A 20,522-nucleotide genomic window follows, 5' to 3' on the forward strand; every position below is an offset into this window, starting at 1 on the left:
GTCTTCTGCCAAGCTTTCCCTCAATGTCTTACCAGTGCATCACTAGTTTATCTTCAAATACACACCACTGTCAGTCAGCAGCTACTAATGGCATCAATTCCCTATCCTGCATTTGCTGCAGAGTAAACTGTTTTGAGGCAACCCAAGCAAAAATCATCTAAAACAGCAACAATCATAATTCCAAGGTATGATAACTGTCCACAGTAGTCTGGAAAGTGGGAACTCCACCATTTCAGTCAAAACGCTACAGAAAAGTGTCACTGCAGAACCTGTAGAAAGTATTTCACATCCATAATGCCTCATGCTCCAACAGAAGTACTGTAAATTGAAGACTGGTAAGCATAAACAAGCAGATGTGCAGTTATGGAAATACATTTAGTTAAAACTGAACAACAACAACCTTTCAAAAATACAGCTAGCTTTCAGAGTAGCAATCCAGGAAGTCAGCAAACTCACTCTCTAATAAAAGTGATCTGGTTATTGAGATTCCAAGTAGCAACATCATCTCTAAGATCCTATCTTCTGCTTTTGCAATGACTTGTGTAGCTCTCTTAAAATACATCTTCTACAAGTGCCCTGGTTTCAGTTGGGATTATTTTCTTCCTCGTACTTAGCACAGCACTGTGTTTTGGATTTAGGAGAAGAATAATGTTGATAGCACACTGATGCTTTAGTTGTTACTGAGCAGTGCTTACACAGTCAAGAACATCTCAGCTTCTGCTGGTGACAGCAAGGAAGCTGGGGGTGCACAAGCAGCTGAGATGGGACAGAATCAGGAGGGCCAAAGGGCTGTCCCATACTACGTGGCATCATGCTGAACAGTAAAAGAGTTGGCTGAGACAGGGGCAGCCACAACTCAAGGACTGCCTAACCATCAGTCAGTGGATAGTGAGCAATTGCTCTGCGCACCACCTCTTTTGTATATACTTTTATTATTATCATTGTTGCTATATTCTCCTCCTTTTACATCCTATTACGCTGTCTTCATATCAACCCACAAGTTTTACCTTTTTCCAATTCTCTCCCCCAACCCACTGCAGTAGGAAAAAGTGAATGGCTGCTTGGTGCTGAGCTGTTGCCACAACATCCTAAACATCTGCAGCTGGCACTGCCCTTTATACAGCAATGATTTTGACAGACCACCTCCACCAAAAACAGTTGCTCCATAAGGAAAAATACCTAAAATTATTATAAGGATGTTTTTTTTAACTATTGAGCATCTAATAAAATCTTAAGTATGTTTATTTTGTAAATGGAATTTACACTAAAATAAAATAATTTAAACTAAATTAATAGGAATTTAGCTGGAATTTAAACTAAAATAATCAGAATAAAAGCTGGTCAATTAGATCCACTAGATCATCAGTTAAGTATAGCATAGTGGACACGAGATAGTGGAGTTCAGGATCTTGCACAGAGGAAATGAGGAAGCAGGACTGCAACTCTAGAGGAGGGCTAAGTTTAGCCTCTCCTGGGACCTACTTGAAGGAATCCCACGGGTGAAGGCTATGGAAGGTAAAGGAGTTTTAGAGAGCTAGTCAGCAATCAAGCATTACTTTCTCCAAGCTCAAGATCAGTATAACACTAATGAGTTTAAAAAAAAAAGTCATCAGGAGTAGTCAGGATAGACACACTATGAAGAGTCACACTGAAACAGTGTGGTAGCCTTCTAGAATGGAATGACAGAGTAGGCAGATAAGGAGGGAGCGGTATACGTTGTCTATGCTGACTTCAACAAGGCTTCCAGTACTGTTGCCCTGTTGGGAGTGTGGGCTTGATGAGTGAGCAGCATGGTAGATTTGAGCCTGAAGAGCCTGATTGGCAAAGCTCAGAGGGTTGTGATCAGTGGCACACCAGCTGCAGATCCCTAGTTAGCAGCGCCCCCCAGAGTCAGTACTGGGTCTGATCTTGTTCAATTTATTCAGCAATGACCTGGACAAAGAGGAAGAGTGAGTGCACTTTCACTAAGCTTGCTGATACAAAACTGAGAGGAGTGGCTGATAATCCACAAGGCTACAACAGCCATTTAGAGTGATCTCCACAGTCAAGAGAGGAGGAACCTCATGGAATTCAAAGGCATGTACAGGGTCCATCATTTAGGTAGGACCAAGTCCATGCCCCATAACAGGATGGGGGGCTGACCTGCTGGCATGCAGGCCTATGGAGAAGGACCTAGGGGTCCTGTGGACAACAAATTAACCATGAGCCAGCAGTGTGCCTTTGTAGCTAAGAAAGCAAATGATATCCTGGGATGCATTAGGAATAGTACTGCCAGCAAGTTAAGGGAGTTTATCTGCCCTCTTCACTATGTCCTGGCAAGGCTACATCTAGAATATTGTGTCCTATCAGGGCTCCATTGTACAAAAGATATGGAAGCTCTTGGAGTGAGGCCAGTAGAGGACTATGAGGGTAATTTGGGGACTGGAACAGCTCTCTTATGCAGGATAAGAGAGCAAGGACTGCTCAGCTTGGAGAAGACCAGGCTAAACATCAATGGATGTAAGTATCTTATAGGAGTGGTGCCCACTGCTAAGACAAGAGGCAATGGGCACAAACACAGGAAGCTCTCTCTGAAAGCTCTCTCTGAAAGCCAGAAAGTACTTCTGTAAGTGAACACTGGCTGTCCAGAGAGGCTGTGGGTTTTGCTCCTTGACGATCATCAAAAACTGCCTGGACATGGGCCGGGGCAGCCTGCTCTGGGTGACCCTGCTTTAAGCAGAGGCTGAACCAGATGGTTCTAGAGCACCTTGCCAATCTCAACCATTCTCTGTGGTTCTGTGCACAACAAATGCTTATTTGCTAATGTTTAAAGATGATATGATATAAGCCATTCATCCAAATGTTTGGAATTAGTTACCAGAAAGTGTTTAAGTACACTTTGAGTCAGCATCTTCATTCCTATTTATGCAGCAGCAACTGTGACAGTGTGACCTTTAAGTAGAATACATTTGAAAATACAGTTGTCCATAGAGTATCCTCTTTATTACAGACATCATCTCATAACCAACTACAGTATGAAATCAGCATTTTTAGTTGCTAAATAAACACACAAGAAAAAAAAAATCACAAATGGAAAAATATATTTGACTCAAATTACCAATATAGCATAATGTATAACAGTGTATTATGGCACATCCAAAACACTTCAAAAGCTGCTGAACCAGATCAGCCACACAGCATATGTGCATCATCCTGTTCACATTAATGACTCACACTCACAGCTTCAAGCAGGGTTCCCTATACTGAACTACTGCCCAGAGAAGTCACATTGATAAATGCAGTCAAATACAAGGAGGCAAGAGGAATCACTCAAAATAATTATTTCAATGTCTTGTTTTTATTTGTATTTTGAGATAAATATATATGCATATGAATGGTTATTTAAGTTTCATGTATGAAATAATACAAATTTGTCAGAACTGTTTTCAGCAGCAGAGCATCACATCATAAACAACTGCTCAGAACGAGCAGCAGTTCATTCTAAAACTGAAGCACTGAACATATGAACTCATCAGTGGCAATTTGGGCTATCAGAACATTACTAACAGTGAAGCACAAACAGTCCATCTTATGCTTAGGCACACCATTCTGCTTGTCTAATTCAGATGCATGTAATCTTAGATAGAACTACAGGCAGTATAGCTACTGCCACCAAAAGGTACACAGGATACCATTCCGGACTACACGAATAGCCTTTAAATGTGAATGCTGCAAGAGTGTCCAAAAGTGTTTTCTATATTGGTATGATAATCTATGATTATCAGATAGAGCAAAAACCTCCTTCAGAGTAAAACTGACAGGAAAACCTCTAAATGCTCTTATGACAGACAAGGTAAGAAAAAAAAAAAAAAAAAAAAAAAAACAACTAAACACCTGACCTAGTTTGCGTCCACTGTCTGGAATAACAGGAGTTTGATGAGTACAACCCTTTCTCTTCTACTGGGTCTACTGATTGACTTTTACTACAAGAGTACTAAACTCAGTTGATTAACTTCCCTTTTTATTCAGAGGTGAACAGCACAACTGTCTTGCAAGGTCGCTATCCAAAGTATCCATCAACTCAAAGTGCGAACCAAAAGCAAACATACTTTATCCTATCCAAAAGGAGCACAAACTGAAAGGGTCAAGAACAAAACCAGCACGTGCTTGGAAGAGATGAGAAAAAAGTTAATTAGCATTTTAACAAGCGGTGCACTTCCTAACTAGATGTGAAAGAGATCAGTGGATAAGGCAAAACTTACTTGTTACTACACTTGCCTAAGAACAAATGTTGCTTTAAGGCTGCTCTCAGTAATTTTAAATCTGCTCTCTTCAGTGACCTCAGTTAAACAAACCTTGAAAGAACTATTCTCCTTCAAGAGATTCTTTCCTGTTTAAGGAGTAATCAATACCATTACCATTCAGAGTTTCCACAGACCCAGCTGGAAGAGGAAGCTCCCCTGACAAATTGGGAATCTTTCTTCCTCAAGAAAAGGGCTGTCTGAAACACAGATTTAGAGGTACTAGGTTTCCATGTACCTTTAAGACGCTCCTCTGAGGGGGAATCTATACTTGAATGGGTCATCAAGCATCAGCCTGATTAAAGTTCCTGCTGATAGTCTCTAAAGAGCACCAGAGCATTTAATTTAATAAGGTAACCTAAACAGTTTATGCTTTCCTCAGCTGAAAGGGACAGAAAATACTTGACAAGTAAAGAACAGAAACAGCACACAAAGTTGGGAAAAATACGCTGGTCAAATTTAACTTTTCAACAAATCACATTTCCATCCACTACTGTAGCAGATGGAAGACACTGAATCACCTCCAAATGTCTTAAAGCTACAGCTAACTGCACCTCAACCTCTCCTATTCCTTACCCCCACTACACTGCTGTGCTACCAATGCTTATCTGATCATAGGAGGAAAGAGCTAAGCCAGAAGAAATCTAACTCCCCAAACCAGTCTACAACAAAATCAGATATGCAACAGTGAAGAAAAAAAAAAAAAAAAAAAAAACCGAAGGTGAAAACATCAGAGCAACAGCAAAATTAGCTTAAATTCACTTAAAACTGTTGTAAAACAGTACTGTAAGTCTAAGTTACCTTAAGAAAAGAAGGCATTTTACAGTGTTCTTCTGTCCTACAGTGTCCCTCAACCTATCTGCAAGGGATTGGGACCAGACCAAACAGAACTTGATATGTTCAAGAATGTGTACATTTTAGATGAAGGCTCACAATTTTTCTGAAAACTTTTATCACATTTCTTATCCCCTCACAAGAGGCTAAATGCTGTTCTTTAATATGATCTGGATTTTTTTTTTTTAACTGAAAGTATTCTAAACATTAAATTGATTCTTTCATTTTAATTAAATCCAAGTTTTTCCTCAGTGTGTCAAAGAGAACTCTAAGAAAAAAAAAAAAAAAAAGAAAATGGAAGACACTTAATAAGAGAAGTATAGGGCACACCTACATGCACAGACAATCATCTATCCTTTCAATTTCTTCCCTCTGCAGTCTTTCTTTAATGTTTTAATAAACGCTACTTTGGACTGGAGTTTTAAAGTTCTAACCTTGCCATTAAAGACTTACATATACGTCACACACATTAATCTGAACTTCAGGTAACTTCAAGTGAGCATTCCAGAAGAGCACTGCATGTATGCTGCAACAAGTTTCACCACAAAGTGTTACTTCAGTAAAAGACAATTCTAAGCCTTAGTCAAGTTCCGTAATTATGTAATGTCTTTCGTGCATCTCTCTCTCCTGAGTACAGGCACTCTGTTTCAAAGCCACAGAATGTAAGCTGTGCTACAAGAGATTCTGATGTTCCACAAGTTCAAATGCAAGAGCAACACATTATTTTGTGTTACTTTCTCTCCGAAAGGTTTTAGTTATCACTTCAAATACTTCAGAAGGTGATGTAAATACTTCTTGTAAATATAGAAGCAGATGTATGAGCAGTCCTTAATCTTCTCCTCTGTTATTTTCTGTTAGTTTGATGGCATCAATTGCAAAGAAAGCTGAAACAACCTGATCCAGTCACAACATGAAACTCCTCTTCAAATCAGCCCCAAGCTCCTCCACAGTGAATTTACTTCACTACATGCCTCATGAAATGTAAAACTAGCTCAGTTAGAATATTTAAAGAAAAAAAGTTGTTCATGAACAAGAAGTAATCTCAGGAGTACCAAGGAGCTTCTCAGAGATGCCCTCCTGAGAGGGCACAAAAAGCTAGAAAGATTGGGTGTAGAAAGCTATAATAAAGGTAGCGACTCTTCAGAGAGGTACAATAGCCAGAAAAGCCACCACAGGTAAAGCTAATTCAGTGAAGGAAGAAAGGGTACCAAAGCTGCAGAAGCCTCTGAAAAGCAAGTAACTGCACCACAATCCCATAAAATATTTGCAGTTCCTGCAAAGCATGTAAAACCAAACGATCACTTGAATATTAGTGAAGAGGCAAGTTCCATGTTTGATAACCAAGACTGTGCATCTACCTTATGTTTTCGTTTCTGCCTGAAAACACTCCAATACAACAATTCTATCATCTACCTTCTCACTGTCAAACATCATTGCAGCAACTACCCACCAACTATCATCTTATAAAACCTACTTAGAATTCAAGAGTCATCACCAGAGAACAAGCATTTTAATCATATACCATCAGCAATGACTGTACACTGTATTTATCACCTTAAATCCAAAGTGTTACATTGCTGTATCAACAAAAGAAACTAAGGCAGATAACCTAAAAGGTTCCTCAGTGGAAAAAAAAAATAATTCAATTAATTCAGCACAGCAGCAGTCCTTTAAGTTTCTTGTTTTCTGTTTTTCCTTTTTTAAACTAACCCTTTGTTTTTCAGTCAACAGACAATTCTTTATACCATAGAAAAAGAATACATACCATTTAACAGCTAAGTTCTGCACCTCACCGTTTTTATCTTCCAGTAATTTCAAAATCATCTTCACCACCTTTCTTTCACTGTCATCATCCAGCTTGATAGAATCTTTCTGTAGTTCTGTCATCAAGTCATTAGTAGCCATAAACCTGACAAAAGACAGTCAGATAATTATTGCTGAAAGAATATGGGTTACTCACAGTGCTCTACAAGACAAGATTTTCAGTTTCCACCATTTGTTATCAAACGAACCACACAGTGTTATCTACTTTGTGTTGCAAGCAGCATTTCTTCTACTTACACAATAAATAGGAAGAAAATACAATTTTAAAACATAACTTTTAGTTAGGTCATCACCTTTCCTTGATGAGGATAGCTACACATCTTACCTCCACAGTTTACACAGTGATTCAGATGATCTCCATAACAAAGCTGACACTTTCCCCCATCTGAAATAGTTCTTCCATTAGCTACACCAACTTTGTAAGCTACACCAAGCTTGTAAGAAAGTCTCATCTCTGCTCTGAGGTTATTTGAAAAGAACTTTGAAGCAAGAAGAACAATACATTCTTCCAGATGTTCACAAAAAGAACGCAAGCATTAACGGAGAAATAGAAGTGAAACTATGATTTATGCATTTTTCATCATCTGCCCAGACTGGTTTGTTTATAATCCAGACAATAGCCAAAGATGTTTATCCAGTCCTCAATCCAGGGTGAAACACTGAAGTCTCAGATTAATCCTTGAGAAATCGATCAAACAGAAGCAGCTTTCACATCAACTAATTTGGTATTAAATTCTGCTGTCACACTGACCAGCAGAAGAACATACTGAGAAATGACTTTCCAAAAATACTGCTTTCATGCCTCTTATTTCTTTTCTTTCTGAAGTCTGTTTTCCAATCTGTTCTTCTTTCATGTGTCCTTTCTTCTCAAGCAAAGTAATAGAGATGCTTTACTCAATTACAGTTCCCAGGGGCTTCACTACCAATCCCAACCCCAACCAAATGCCCAGAGAAAAAACGGTCTGCAATGATCCAGTTAAGGCTGACATTTGGGCTTGAGATACATTAGCTGCAAACATCACTGCAGCTCAGGTCATACTTGGAAGGTTATCTCTACAGCTTGACCTGCTCGATACTTGTTGTATTGAAAATGAAAGCCAAGACTTCATAATCTTAACGTGCAGCACAAACACCAGATGCCTCCCTTCACATAACAGACCAACTTCTTGTCTTTTAACAGCCATTCCAGGCTAATAGTCTTAAGATGTTTCTCACTAAGATAAGTGAAGGCCTCACTCATTTTCCATTCACTCCAAGAATCCCACTGAAGCAAGCCTACAATCTGACATGAGCCAGATGCTTGCATGATGGATGTAAACAGCACCAGCCTTTAAGCAGAGCAAGGAAAAAGGCAATTTGAAAAGTAAATGTAACAAATAGGATGGGAATAAGGACATGCACAAAGTCAAGCAGAACTTTAAGAAAGTCATCTCCACCTTACTGCTCTGTTTACTTTCTTTTCTTAAACCTTCATGGCCTCCTATCAAGCCCTTGATCAATAGTCCCCATTTGCTAGCCTTGTTAACTCTCACCCCCTACTTGTGACAATTTCCTTGACTCAGCAGAGATCACACATCATCAGTTCATCAGCATTTCTGCACTAAACCACAACAGGGATCTTCCTGGCAGACCATAAAATAATCAAAATATCTAAACCCCACAGTGGTATGGGCAGGAATAGCAACTTTAAATCGAAGTAGCTGCTATTTAGAAACATGATTTTGAGTAGTTTAAATACGGTCTTTGGTCACAACTGCTTCCTCCTTGAACACATCAAAGTTCCCATGGTGCAAAGCAGCAACATCTCTGTAGCTCCTCACTCCCCCCTCCCCGCCATTCACAGAGCAGTCATACTCTTCCTCTGTGAGCACAGCGTTCCTCCCACAGCCCCAAAGTAAACTGTCACCTTCCACTGCTGCCCATTTAGAACTTCAGTTGCTGGACAATAAATGTCACAAACAACTGCATCAGAAAAGTTAGTTTATCCAGAAACTGGAGGATTGAAATGTACAGTGAGATAGCTATTGAAGCACTGTTGGCCATCGGCTCGCTGATAACGATACCATCTCTCTTTGAATACACATCGTCTAAGAATAAAGCCATCTATAAATACTGGTACTCAGAACTACTATATCCATTACGCAAATATATGTCACAAAGCTTTCATAAAAACCCCACGTAGTGCTAACGCAGCCAGTTTGTAAAGGCCTACCAGCATTCATTTTTATGGTTTGTAATTCGGATTCTAATTTTGGTCACTTTTTTTATATTTCAGAATTCCACAGTTGTTCAAAGATCTTGAAATGGGTAATCCATTAAACGTGATTTCCAAAAGTTAAAACTTGTTCTGTAGTTGAGATGCATCACTTGGAAAGAAGTGCTTGCTACAGCTGCATCAAACAGGTATTACCCATTTATTTTATGCAAGAAGTTTTAAACTCACTGAAAATCGGGAGCAAATACATCACGCCATTTCTTGAGATACCCTTCCCGTGAGTGCAAAAGGCAAAGTTCACTTAACCACACACAAAAAGATAACAAAAATCAAGCTAAAAAATATTTGGTAATACTCAGAAGAGAAAAAAAAAAAATCTGTTTTTCAGTGTAATGAAACAACTCAGGCAACTCTGAACTATGTGCTTCAGATTAACCAATTTCAGTTTTAAGATTTGGCAAGTTTGCAATTTAAATTTTTCAGGTATCCTACCATAACATTCCAAATAGGTGGACGTGAAAAAATATAAACAAATGTGCCCAGCGCTTCAACAGTTCTGTCAAAAGCAAGCAAAACTATTCCAAATCCATTTCTATGGCTATTTAACCATCAGCTGTTTTCTGCTAGACTTTAATATGCTAACAAGAGATTGATTTGGATGTCAGCAAGCTCTTGAACTCCAACCTAAGCACTGCAAAGCTGCAGCAATGGTGTAAAACCCAGGAGTGTTTCATACATATCTGTTTTGATGCACTCTGTTCAACAGCCCAAAGCTTCAAATGTGAATTTCTGGCGACTCACCTCAATGCAGATGAAGAAACGCAATTCTCTTTAAGCTAATGCTTTGTTAGAACCACACAAATAGATATATATATATTTAACTTATCACTGAGCGATCTCCAGAGGTCCCTTCCAGCCCCTACGATAGCAATACTATGATATTTCATTTTCTGATTTTTTTTTTTCCCTTTTTATCTTTCCAGTTCTTACACAGCAACCAAGCAATTCAATAAGAAGCACCGCTCGGAAACACAGCTGCCAGTCCCCACAGAACTACACCGGTTTCTCCTTCGGAACGCACGCGGTCTCAGAGGCAGCACCAAGCCACGCGGGGGGCACACAGCCGCTCTGCCCACAGCTGCGACACCCGGGGCACGGCGAGCTCCGGCCTGGCCGGGCTGTGCGTGCGGAACGGCAAGAGCCGCGCGCCCGGCGGCCGGGAGGGGCCCGGCTCACCCGGCCCAGCCCCTCGGCCCAAGCAGGCCGCCCGCGGCCCGGCCCCGCGCCTCCCACGGCCGCAAGCACGGCACGGGGCAGACGGCTCGTTCCGCACGGCGGGCCGCCGCCTCCGCCCGCGGGCTCGGCCCCGCTCTTCGGTGTCGAAGCCGGCACAGGCCGGGCCTCGCCATCACCGAGGCCTGGGGGCGGCGCGGGCCCCACCTGAAGTCCTTGTCGCTGGACGTCATCTTCTCCAGCAGGTTGGAGATGTGGTACGAGGCGCTCGCCATGTTGAAGCCGGCGGCCTGCGGGAGGAGGAGAAGGAGAGAAGGAGGAGAGGGCGGCGTCCTGCCGGCCTGGCCGGCTCCACTTCGCCCGCTGCTGGGGACGGCGCGGGGCTGAGGTGGGGGGGGGAGGCGGGCGGGCTCCGCCGCCTCCTGCGCTGCGGCTGCACGGGGGCGGACGGGCGGGGCGGCGGCCGCTCGCGCTCGGCGCGGGGTCGAAGGTCGCCGGGGGCCCCTCGCGCCGCCGGCGCCGCCGATTGGTTCCGCGCGCGGGCGGGTGGCGCCGCGGCGTACGTGGCGCGGAGCGTGCGCGGGAAGCTCGAGCCGCTCTGCCGCCAAGGACTACGAGTCCCGGCGTGCACCGCGCCCGCCGCCTCAGCCTTCGGCGGTGCGTGTCGGGATTTGTGGTTTAGTGGGACGACGGAGCTTCGGTTGGGGGCGGGGGCGCGAGAGCGCCGCTCTGGTGGCACTGCCGCTTCCGTGGTGGTCTGTAGGAGCTGAGCTGTCTGAAGGCGTCGGACAGAAACTAACAGCGGCCATGTGAAAATGCAGCGTTCCTGGTGAAGAAAGGCACCTTCCTGCCTGTATAAAACAACTCCAAAACACGGGTGCTTCTAAAAGCCCTGGGAGATGCAGAGCACACCAAGAGACTTTTTACACGTTGTACAATCAGTGAATATACAGATATTATAGAATAGCAGAGAGCTTGCCTACATAGTTATTACACCAAAGCAGAAAACAGAAAAAATAGGAACCTCACCCATATCTTAGGCTTGCTTAGGAAACCCCAGCAGAGCAGATCTCCAGAAGAGATCCTCCCCCACTGCTAGTCAGCTCTTAAATGGGTCTAGGAGAGATGGAGCCAGGCTCCACCCCTTCCGGCAGCACAGGTGAATTGCTGTACCTGTGCTCCTGTGGCTGACTCATGGCTCGCCTCAGGTGATCAGTCAGAGGTTCAGGCGGTGATTTAGCAGTTCCCATACACATATGTTGGCACAGCTTAAAAACCCATCCTGACAAACAGCAGCAGCAGTAGGTGGCAGCCAGCTGGGCTGAGCATGTGCACATTCCTGAGAGCTGCGTTAGGGTTGTGTGGAGTTGAGCAGCACAGTGCCCAGCAGCCTCCCGGCACACAGCATAGCTCAAAGGTTGGTACCAGCAACTACATAGAAGTGCACTTGTTCAGAGTCAGCTTGGCCCACCTCCCTGCTGTACATGGCGGTCATATTGCTTCTCTGCGCAGCCTTTCATAGCAGCAGGAGGAAGGCCTGTGCTCTTTACCAAGTGAACAGGAGCTCTGAGGAGGAAGTTTTAGAGGTCAGGTGGACAGTAGTTGGCCGTGAGCCAACAGTGTGCTCAGGAAAGCCAGTGGTATCACAGAATCACAGAATGGCCGGGGTTGGAAGGGACCTCAAGGATCATGAATCTCCAACCCCCCTGCCACGTGCAGAGCCACCAACATCCACATTTAATACTAGACCAGGCTGCCCAGGGCCCCATCCATCCTTGAACACCTCCAGGGACGGGGCATCCACAACCTCTCTGGGCAGCCTGTGCCAGCACCTCACCACTCTCTGTAAAGAACTTCCTCCTGACATACAACCTAAATCTTCCCTTCCTCAACTTAAAACTATATCCCGGGCTGCATTAAAAAGAGCGTGGCCAGCAGGTCGAGGAAAGTGATCCTCCCCCTCTATTCTGCCCTGATGAGGCTGCATCAGGAGTACTGTGTTCAGTTCTGGGCTCCTTGGTTCAAAAAAGGACAGGAATCTTCTAGAGAGAGTCCAGTGAAAGGCCACAAAGATGTTTGGGACCTGGAACATCTCCCCTGAAGAGGAAAGGCTGAGAAACCTGGGGCTGGTCATCCTTGAGAAGAGAAGGCTGAGACAGGATCTCACCACTGTTTATAAACAGCTGAAGTGTGAGAGTCAAGTGAATGGGGCCAGGCTCTTTTCAGTGGTGTGCAGTGATAGAACAAGGGGTAATGGGCAAAAACTGCAACACAAGAATACAAACATGAGGACAAACTTCTTTACTGTGAGTGTGACAGAGCTCTGAAACAGTCTGCCCAGAAAGGTTGTGGACTCTCCTCCTCTAAAGATATTCAAGACCTGGCTGGATGCTTTCCTGAGCAATCTACTGTAGGGAACCTGCTTTAGCAGGGGTTTGGACTCAGTGATCTCCAGAGGTCTCTTCCAACCCCTGCAACTCTGATTCTGTGAACAGAAATCACAAGTGGCTCTGTTGTGGCCTGTCATCCAGTCACCATGTACAAACAACTGTTGGGAAGCATACAGGTGCTAATTGCTGTGCTGGAAAGAGAGCTCAATACGTACTGTTTCCATCTCCAGATGCAGCTCGGTGACATGTCAGTGCTGTGCAGCAAAATGGGGGACAGGTAGGAATGAAGTGGGCAGCGTGGAGTTTAATCGATGGCATCGCAGAGGGTAGGATCTGAAGATGGGATAAGGGAAGTGGCAGTGGTCAGAGGGAGGAGGAGGATTTCTCAAGGAGAAATGAAGGGAAGCTCTCAGAAGGAGAGGCAGTCCTTTCAAGTAGGCCATTTGCATTCATGACTTTGGTACTACGTCAGGATCAGGTGGTTATGGGACAGTGAAAGATCATCTATTAAAAAATGCTCTGCCTACATGGTTACCATGATGCATTTTACTGGGCAAGCATGTGAAATGAACCTCATGATAGAAAATGTTGTGTTATAGGAGAGGTCCTTTATATCAATCACTACTATAGAATAAAGCATTACCAGTGTTCATTGGCAGCAGATGCACTCAAGCTGGGAGATAACTTTATAAATTCTTACTGTTTCAAATTAGACACTAAACCAAACTACTTCTCACTTTGGGAATTCTACAAATATTCACTTATGATAAAGTCATTCATGCAGAGAAAAAAAAAATCAGTTATATAGAACAATTCTATTCTGGTTCATACTTCCAACTGATACATGTTTTGTCTGTGGTGAGGTTGCATTCCCCAGTTTCCATCCCAGAGATTCTAATCCTGTCAATTTTCTCATTTCCAGGGGTATTTTATTTTGCTTATTTTATTTTCTCAACCTTTTTTTTCTCTTTTTTCACGTCGGGGTTTGGCATCATCATGCACAAATCTCTTCCTTAAAGGTTCTTCAAGGACTTGAAGAAGGTAGAAATGAATTCATAGCATAAAAATCATGTTTCCCTCCTTCTCAAAGAGAATCATAGATGGGAAAATATTTGTATATCCAAGGATGATATTAAAAGTAGGAATTTTTTCTTGCCACGGCTGTACAAGATGTAAATATAACTGATGGCCTCTAGCACATCCAGGATGCTTTGCAATCCTGTGCATTTTTAAAAAGATTTTAAAATCACTGAACGTACCTCAGCCAGCTTAGCGTACAGCTTTTTAAACCTGGTTTCAAATTACTACCATTCAGGCCATGATGGAGGAAGTCAAAGTATCTTTTTGTTCAAGTACATTTATTACAATGGGGATTCAGTTATTGTAGATGCAGTGTTCCAGAGGAAGTTAGACACAGATAGAGGCTAATTGAGAAGAGATTTTTTTCCAGCTGATAGCAAACAGCTTCACAGATGGAGTGGTACTCCTGATCTGTTCCCTGTAGACATGCATATTAGATGCTCTTGGTTCATTCACAAAGATAGCTGAAAGCTTAATTAAATGCTGGAACCTGAAAGGATTTATCTTGCTTTATACTTGCAAATATATTCCCTAAATGCTGAAGATGAGAGAAGAGCAGTGTTCGTTTAGAGATGCATTCACAGCACCAGAATTTGAACCCTCACCAATTTGCTCTTTCACTTCACAAGGGGGTTGTGAGCCCATGATTGAGAGAGGAAACCGGGAATGCGCTGCATGTTGATATATCAGCATGTAAAGAGCTATAGCTTCACGAGGCTTAAAGGGAATCCTTTAGGATGACAAATTTAAAGCTGGTTATCAGTTTTTACAGCTGGTTTTGGGGAAATAAAAGGAAAATTGCTGTTCCAAGTCAAAAGCTGCTCACTGGCATAAGCGGATATTTTGAGCCAGGGAACCTTACAGTCCTGGTTTATCACTTAGATAGGTGACTGACTTTGTACATCTGAACTTTGAATCCTGACAAAGATTGGAAGAAAGACTTCAAACATTTTGTTGGATGATTATAGTAACACACTGCAGATGGAGTCAGAAAAGTGATCCAGACTTAAACACGGAAGAAGAAGGAATGATATGACTATTTAACTTACAGTAAACAAATAGAAGTAACAATATTCCATATATTAGACCAGTCACATGGTTGAATGTGTGTTTTAAATGCTGTAATGCATTGTACAAAGTTCTGTGTTCCAAGAGATGGGGAAGGATTAGTTGTAGAACTGAAAACTTGGCTCTGGAATTTTAATCATAGCATTTCTCTGCTAAGATTTTTTAAAATTTCCTCTATTTTCTCTTTTCTTTCTCTTTTTTTATTTTTAAATTTGGATGACGTCCCACAGAAAATGATAGCAATTTCTAAAGTAGAGAAAATTTGGAACTAAACATAACATCAGCTTATTTTCACCTTATAAGACCAAAGTTTTAGTTGTGGGTTTTTTTTCTTCTTACGACTGGAAAATTGTTCACATGAAACTTAAGTAAAAATCTCAAGGTATCTATACAAAAACAATTTAAAGCATGCTACTGTGTTGATTCTCAGGAGTAGTCAATATGGGTTCACCAAGGGGAAATCATGATTGACCAAGCTGATAGCTTTCTGTGACATCATCATTGGCTGAGCAGATGGGGGGAGAGCAGTGGATTTTGAGTACGTTGACTTCAGCAAGGCATTTGACACCGTCTCCACAGCATCCTTGTTATGCAACTTAGAATATGTGGGTTAGATGAGTGGACAGTGAGGTGGACTGAGAACTGGCAGAGCTCAGAGGGTGGTCATCAGCAGCACAGAGTCTGGTTGGAGGCCTGCAACTAGCGGTGTTCCCCAGGGGTTGGTGCTGGTTCTTGTGTTGTTCATCAGTGACCTGAATGGAGGGGTAGAGTTCACTCTCAGCGAGTTTTCTGATGAAACAAAGATGGGCAGATTGGCTGACACACCTGAAGGGTGTGTGTTACCATTCAACAAAACCTGGACAGACTGGGTCCTAGTGGACAACAGGTTGGTCATGAGCCAGCAGTGTGCCCTTTTGGCTAGGAAGGCCAGCATTATTCTGGGGAGCATTAAAAAGAGCATGGCAGGAAGGTTGAGGGAAGTGATCCTGCCCCTCTACTCTGCCCTGATTTAGACTACTGCCCCTATACTACTGCCCCTCTACTACTGCCACATTTAGACTACTGCATCCAGTTCTGAATTCTCCAGTTCAAAAAAGACAAGGATCTCCTAGAAGGAGTCCAGTGGAGGGCCACAAAGATAATTAAGGGCCTGGAGCATCTTCCATATGAGGAAAGGCTGTGTAACCTGGATCTCTTCAGCCTGGGGAAAAGAAGACAGAGCGAAACTGATAAATGTTTATAAATATCTAAAGGGAGGTAGGAAGCAAATGGATGAAGCCAGCCTCTTCTTGGTGGTGTGTAGTGATAGGACAAGGAGTAATGGCCTAAAACTTGAACATAGGAAGTTCCGTACTAACATGAGGAAGAAATTCTTTATGGTAAGGGTGGCAGGACACTGGAACAGGTTGCTCGGTTATGTTGTAGAGTCTCCTTTTATGGAGATATTCAAAACCTGGCTTGATGCCCACCTGTGCGACCTGTTGTGGGTATCTGCTTTAGCAGAGGAGGTTGGACTTGATGATCTCTTGAGGTCCCCTCCAGCCCCTTTGATTCTGTGATTCTCACTTAAATGTTTCATTTTGAGACAACAGAAGATTCTATTGATGTACCTGGTTATGTACTGGTAATGTACTGAAGCAACTGACAAATGGGCTGAAGGGTGAATGAGTCTTGCTGATCACTCTTTGGCTTTCCAGACAATGAACCAGCTTATGGATCAGTGAGTCTCAGTATGATATTGTGGCCAGTGCACTGCTGGAGTTGCAGTCAGAACCTGCTGTTCTTTGATCCTCAGCAACAGCACGACAGAAGGGTACACCAGAGACTGGGCAAAGTAGACAGATTCTTAATTTTTTCTGTATTTAGGGTAGCTGTGCCAAAAGCCCATTGGTACCCCATTCAGTCCTTGAAATACCTTCTCCTAGAAGCAGTCTATGCCTAGGATGCATAGAGACTTTGGAGCAGTCACAATGGGGTACTTTTTGGCACACCTTCCCAATTAGGCTCACTTTGGCCTCCAGTAGTCAGCTGTTGGGATCCCCCTGTCACTCCACAAATACAGACAGGTTCTGCCTCTTTATAACCTGATGGCATTAGGGCACACAGTACTCCAGTATCCTCTACAGCCTTGTACTCCTGTGGTTCTGCTTTGCCAGGCCATGGAATCCACATGGTCCTGTAAATCTAGTTGCCCTTTTCCCCTTCATGGCTAGAGGCAGGGCCCCTCTAGTCCTGATCAGAATAGCATTTTGTAAACATGAAACATAATTCTTTCATTAGGGTCAGCCCTTCTGCTCCCCCTAGGTGCCTACTCAATAGAAACCAGGGCAGTAGTTTTTCTAGAACCACTTTTGGTTGCTATTTTTTCTTGCAGTTTGCATACCTGAGCTTCTAGGGTTGAGGTAAGTTCACCATCCCACTTCCTCTGGTCCTTCCCATGGTCATGCAGGTAAAACCACAGCGTGCCATGTGCTGTGTGTCTATGCTTTTCTCTCTCTTGAGCAGGAAAGCACTGACTTAAGAGCTGACATATTTGTCTGTACAGATGAGGAGGACAATATTTACCTTCTGGTTGCTGACACTGCAGCTATTTGCAGTGTTTGTGGTCTGCAGTTTTCAAACATTTGCCACATCTCCACAAGTAAAAAAATAAAATCTAGCTTTAAATATGAGACAGAAATGCAGATTCCCGGATGTTTATCTTTATATTATTTTCATACCAAGTGAACTCAGTTTAGAGGACAATATTTTTTTTTCCATCATTACTACCTCTTCTGAAAATTAATCCAGGTTGGTTTTCTTTTTGATTGATCGTCTGCATTTTCATTCCTTATAACTCTAAATTTGTAATACCTTCAGAGCAAATTATATCAGCATACCCAGCTTTCTTCTTGTAATGATCTCAGCAATGCTTGTCCTGAAGACACTTGTCTCAAGTAAACTTACAAGCACTTGTTTAATTGGAACTTCTGATGTTGAACAACATTGTTTATGTTTCAAAAGTAATACAAGTACAAATTATGTGAAGTGTTTTTGACTGCTCAGGCTTATTAGAGACAGAGATAGCTGTGCTGTGAATTTTATTTGTTCTGGAACCCACGTGTAAGGAAAGCTTTGACTGACCAGATCAATAATTCAGAAATGTGTATGTTTTTACATTGGCTAATTACAGTATGAGTCAAACTTTGTCAAAGTGTCAAACTTCTCTATTTTGTAGTACTTTAAAACACTGCTGTTATTGTGTTGATTCTTTCTTAGGAGTTCTTTATTTCAGGACAGTAGAATGTGCTGTCTCTCTCATGTATGAGACTAGCAGAAAAAGGAGCAAAGATGGAAAAATACAAATATTCCTCCATGAATCAAGGTGACTGGAGACGTCTAAAACCAAATCGGGATGAATAAGTTTATGGAACTGAGTATAACTTGACTGAATCTAATTTTGTGTAGCTAGACTGACTCATCCACAGGATAGTCTAAGGTGAAGTGACTCAGTGACACTCTCCTCTTGGAGCAGATGATGCCAATTGCCAGCCTACGTCATTTGAGCAACCAGCATAGTCCACTCAGGATGCATCTGTGTTGGCAACCACAAACTGACTCATGTTTGGGGCTTTTTATGCCCTGTGGATGTTTCATTGAAAGGCTGTATTAATCATCAGCTTGCATGCTGGAGCAGGGTGGTCTCTTAATATGTGATGTTTTCTTTTGATTTTGCTGTTTGAGAGATGAACTCAAATTAACGCACTGTCGTACAAAAAGCTGAAAATCCTTAGATCAAGTGCAGATTAGGACCTGTCTTTGCAGTTTCCAGTCATTACTTATTTCTGCAAGGAGATCAGTGGCATAGCACCATAACAGGCTGAAAAACCACAAGGTCACTTTTGCTGCTTGCACCTACAGAACTGCCACTGCTTCCTTCATAACCTTGAGTCATATGATGCTTTGATTCCAAACCTTTAAGAGGATGAGTGGTAAGGTCCAAATCCCAGAACATACCAATGTGCTCGCTTGTGAGAGAGCTGCATCACTTCCTTCTTATCTAAACTTAATTAACAGCCTAGCTTGTTTGAGTCAAGAACACCTCAACTTTGCATGGAGGCAAGGCTGCTGAAGGAGCTGGGGTCTCCAAATCTGACCAATATCTATTGAATCTTAGGGCCTAGTTTATTTCAAAATCATTTTCCTCTTCAGTAAGTCATTAACTACATTCTTAAATAAATATTATTGAGGTATTCCTAACATTCTAGGATTAGCAACCATGTATTGTAAAACCTGGGTATAGGCTAAACTTAGGAGTGAATGTTTGAACTTGTTAGAACCACCCTTAGAATTGTTAAACCCTCTGGGTATGTGCAGTTTCTATTCTATTTGTAATGAATATGTATATAATTGAGTAGGACTGCCAAGCATTGGTGGCTCCTGTGTAAATTTATGTGTGTGAATGGCAAATGCAAAACAAAGTATCAAAAGAAGCAAGAACGCTGGCCAAGAATCTCATATATCTCATGTGCATCATTCAAGCAGGAAGAGGCTCTTAAAAGAAAACATCTGCAATTAGTTATAATAGTTTTGATATAATTAGATGCCAGTAAGAAAAATATGTATCAAAAAGAGTATGCTTAAATTTCAAAACAATCTTCAGAGATACCTCCTGTTGTTTTGTTATCTCTCTGGGAGTTAATGATGCCAGTACTTTACACTCAGAAGACATTTTTAATAACTTCTATCAAAAAGTAAACCCATGCTGCTACAGAATAATCCAGAAGAATGTAATTTAAAAAGCAAAAACAGTTCCACAAACTTTTCAATCTTTTCAAGTGTCAAAATGCTGAGTCCTATTACATAAGTGTTGCCTGTCAATCAAAGTTACACACTTGATTTAATTTCTTTTTAAACACTTTTGTGGTATCACCAATTTAAGGACATCGTTTCATCTCTGTATTCAGTTACAATGATACAGGATTATGCCTTTGTTCTCTTATCGTGCAGCAGAGGCCAAAATTAGACTATTTTAGAAGTTTTTTTTTCTGTTATGAGCCTGTTCTTCAGAGAGTCTGGAGCTAATATATTGTAAAAGCAATGTCATTTGAAAGGATGAAATACAGAGAGACGATTGTCTGCTCACATTCCACTAGATGAAGATGATTTTGTCTCAGTGATTTCTAAAAGTATCCTCAAACTCTGTTCCTATAATATTTCTGGATGATGCAATGCATTTTTTGGCAATAGAAAGAAGTTTTTTTGTTTTGTTTTGTTTTTTCTTGTTGTACCTGATGTCATCATTTATGCCCATGCAGACCCAATGTGAAAAAGCTGATCTCATGGCATTTTGCAGTCAAATGTCTCAATGTGAGCAGTGTCACTGTCTGCAGCTGTGATGACATGGAGGTCAGGAAGATGCAGTTTTGCAGCCTGGCCTCCATCAAGCAGTCATCGGTGTGGGACTGTAGGACAGGGCCACTGCAAGGAGGAAATGACATCTCCTAATCTCTTCTCTCAAAACCTATGCTGCCAACAAGCGGAGAAACAGACTGAAAAAAATCTACTAGCCTCAGTTGTGTCTGAGTGCTGTTGTCCTTTTGAGATACAGGACGTTTT

The 20,522-nt window shown here is 42.1% G+C and overlaps 2 protein-coding genes across 4 annotated transcripts in view; one reads left to right on the forward strand and one right to left on the reverse strand.

The window, feature by feature from the left end:
• Positions 1-11,505, reverse strand: part of CAND1 (cullin associated and neddylation dissociated 1) — a 29,338-nt gene extending 17,833 nt beyond the window's left edge. The window contains exons 1-2 of one of the 3 annotated variants that reach the window (XM_052669092.1): positions 11,416-11,505; positions 6,880-7,023 (exon numbers count right to left, since the gene is read on the reverse strand). In XM_052669092.1, coding sequence (XP_052525052.1) covers positions 6,880-7,019 — 140 coding nt within the window. In that variant the 5' untranslated portion in view covers positions 7,020-7,023; positions 11,416-11,505. Of the gene's footprint in view, positions 1-6,879; positions 7,024-9,150; positions 9,477-10,593; positions 10,776-11,415 lie in introns of those variants that run through there. The other 2 variants (XM_052669090.1, XM_052669091.1) reach the window with 2 other exon arrangements.
• The window catches only part of LLPH (LLP homolog, long-term synaptic facilitation factor), a 414,220-nt gene continuing 404,464 nt past the window's right edge, over positions 10,767-20,522 (forward strand). The window contains exon 1 of the mRNA XM_052669110.1: positions 10,767-10,774. The gene's annotated coding sequence lies outside the window, so the exon portion shown is untranslated. The remainder of the gene's footprint in view (positions 10,775-20,522) is intronic.

The sequence above is a fragment of the Tympanuchus pallidicinctus genome, unplaced genomic scaffold (assembly GCF_026119805.1).
Source record: "Tympanuchus pallidicinctus isolate F22 unplaced genomic scaffold, pur_lepc_1.0 scaffold8, whole genome shotgun sequence".
Lineage (NCBI taxonomy): Eukaryota > Metazoa > Chordata > Aves > Galliformes > Phasianidae > Tympanuchus > Tympanuchus pallidicinctus.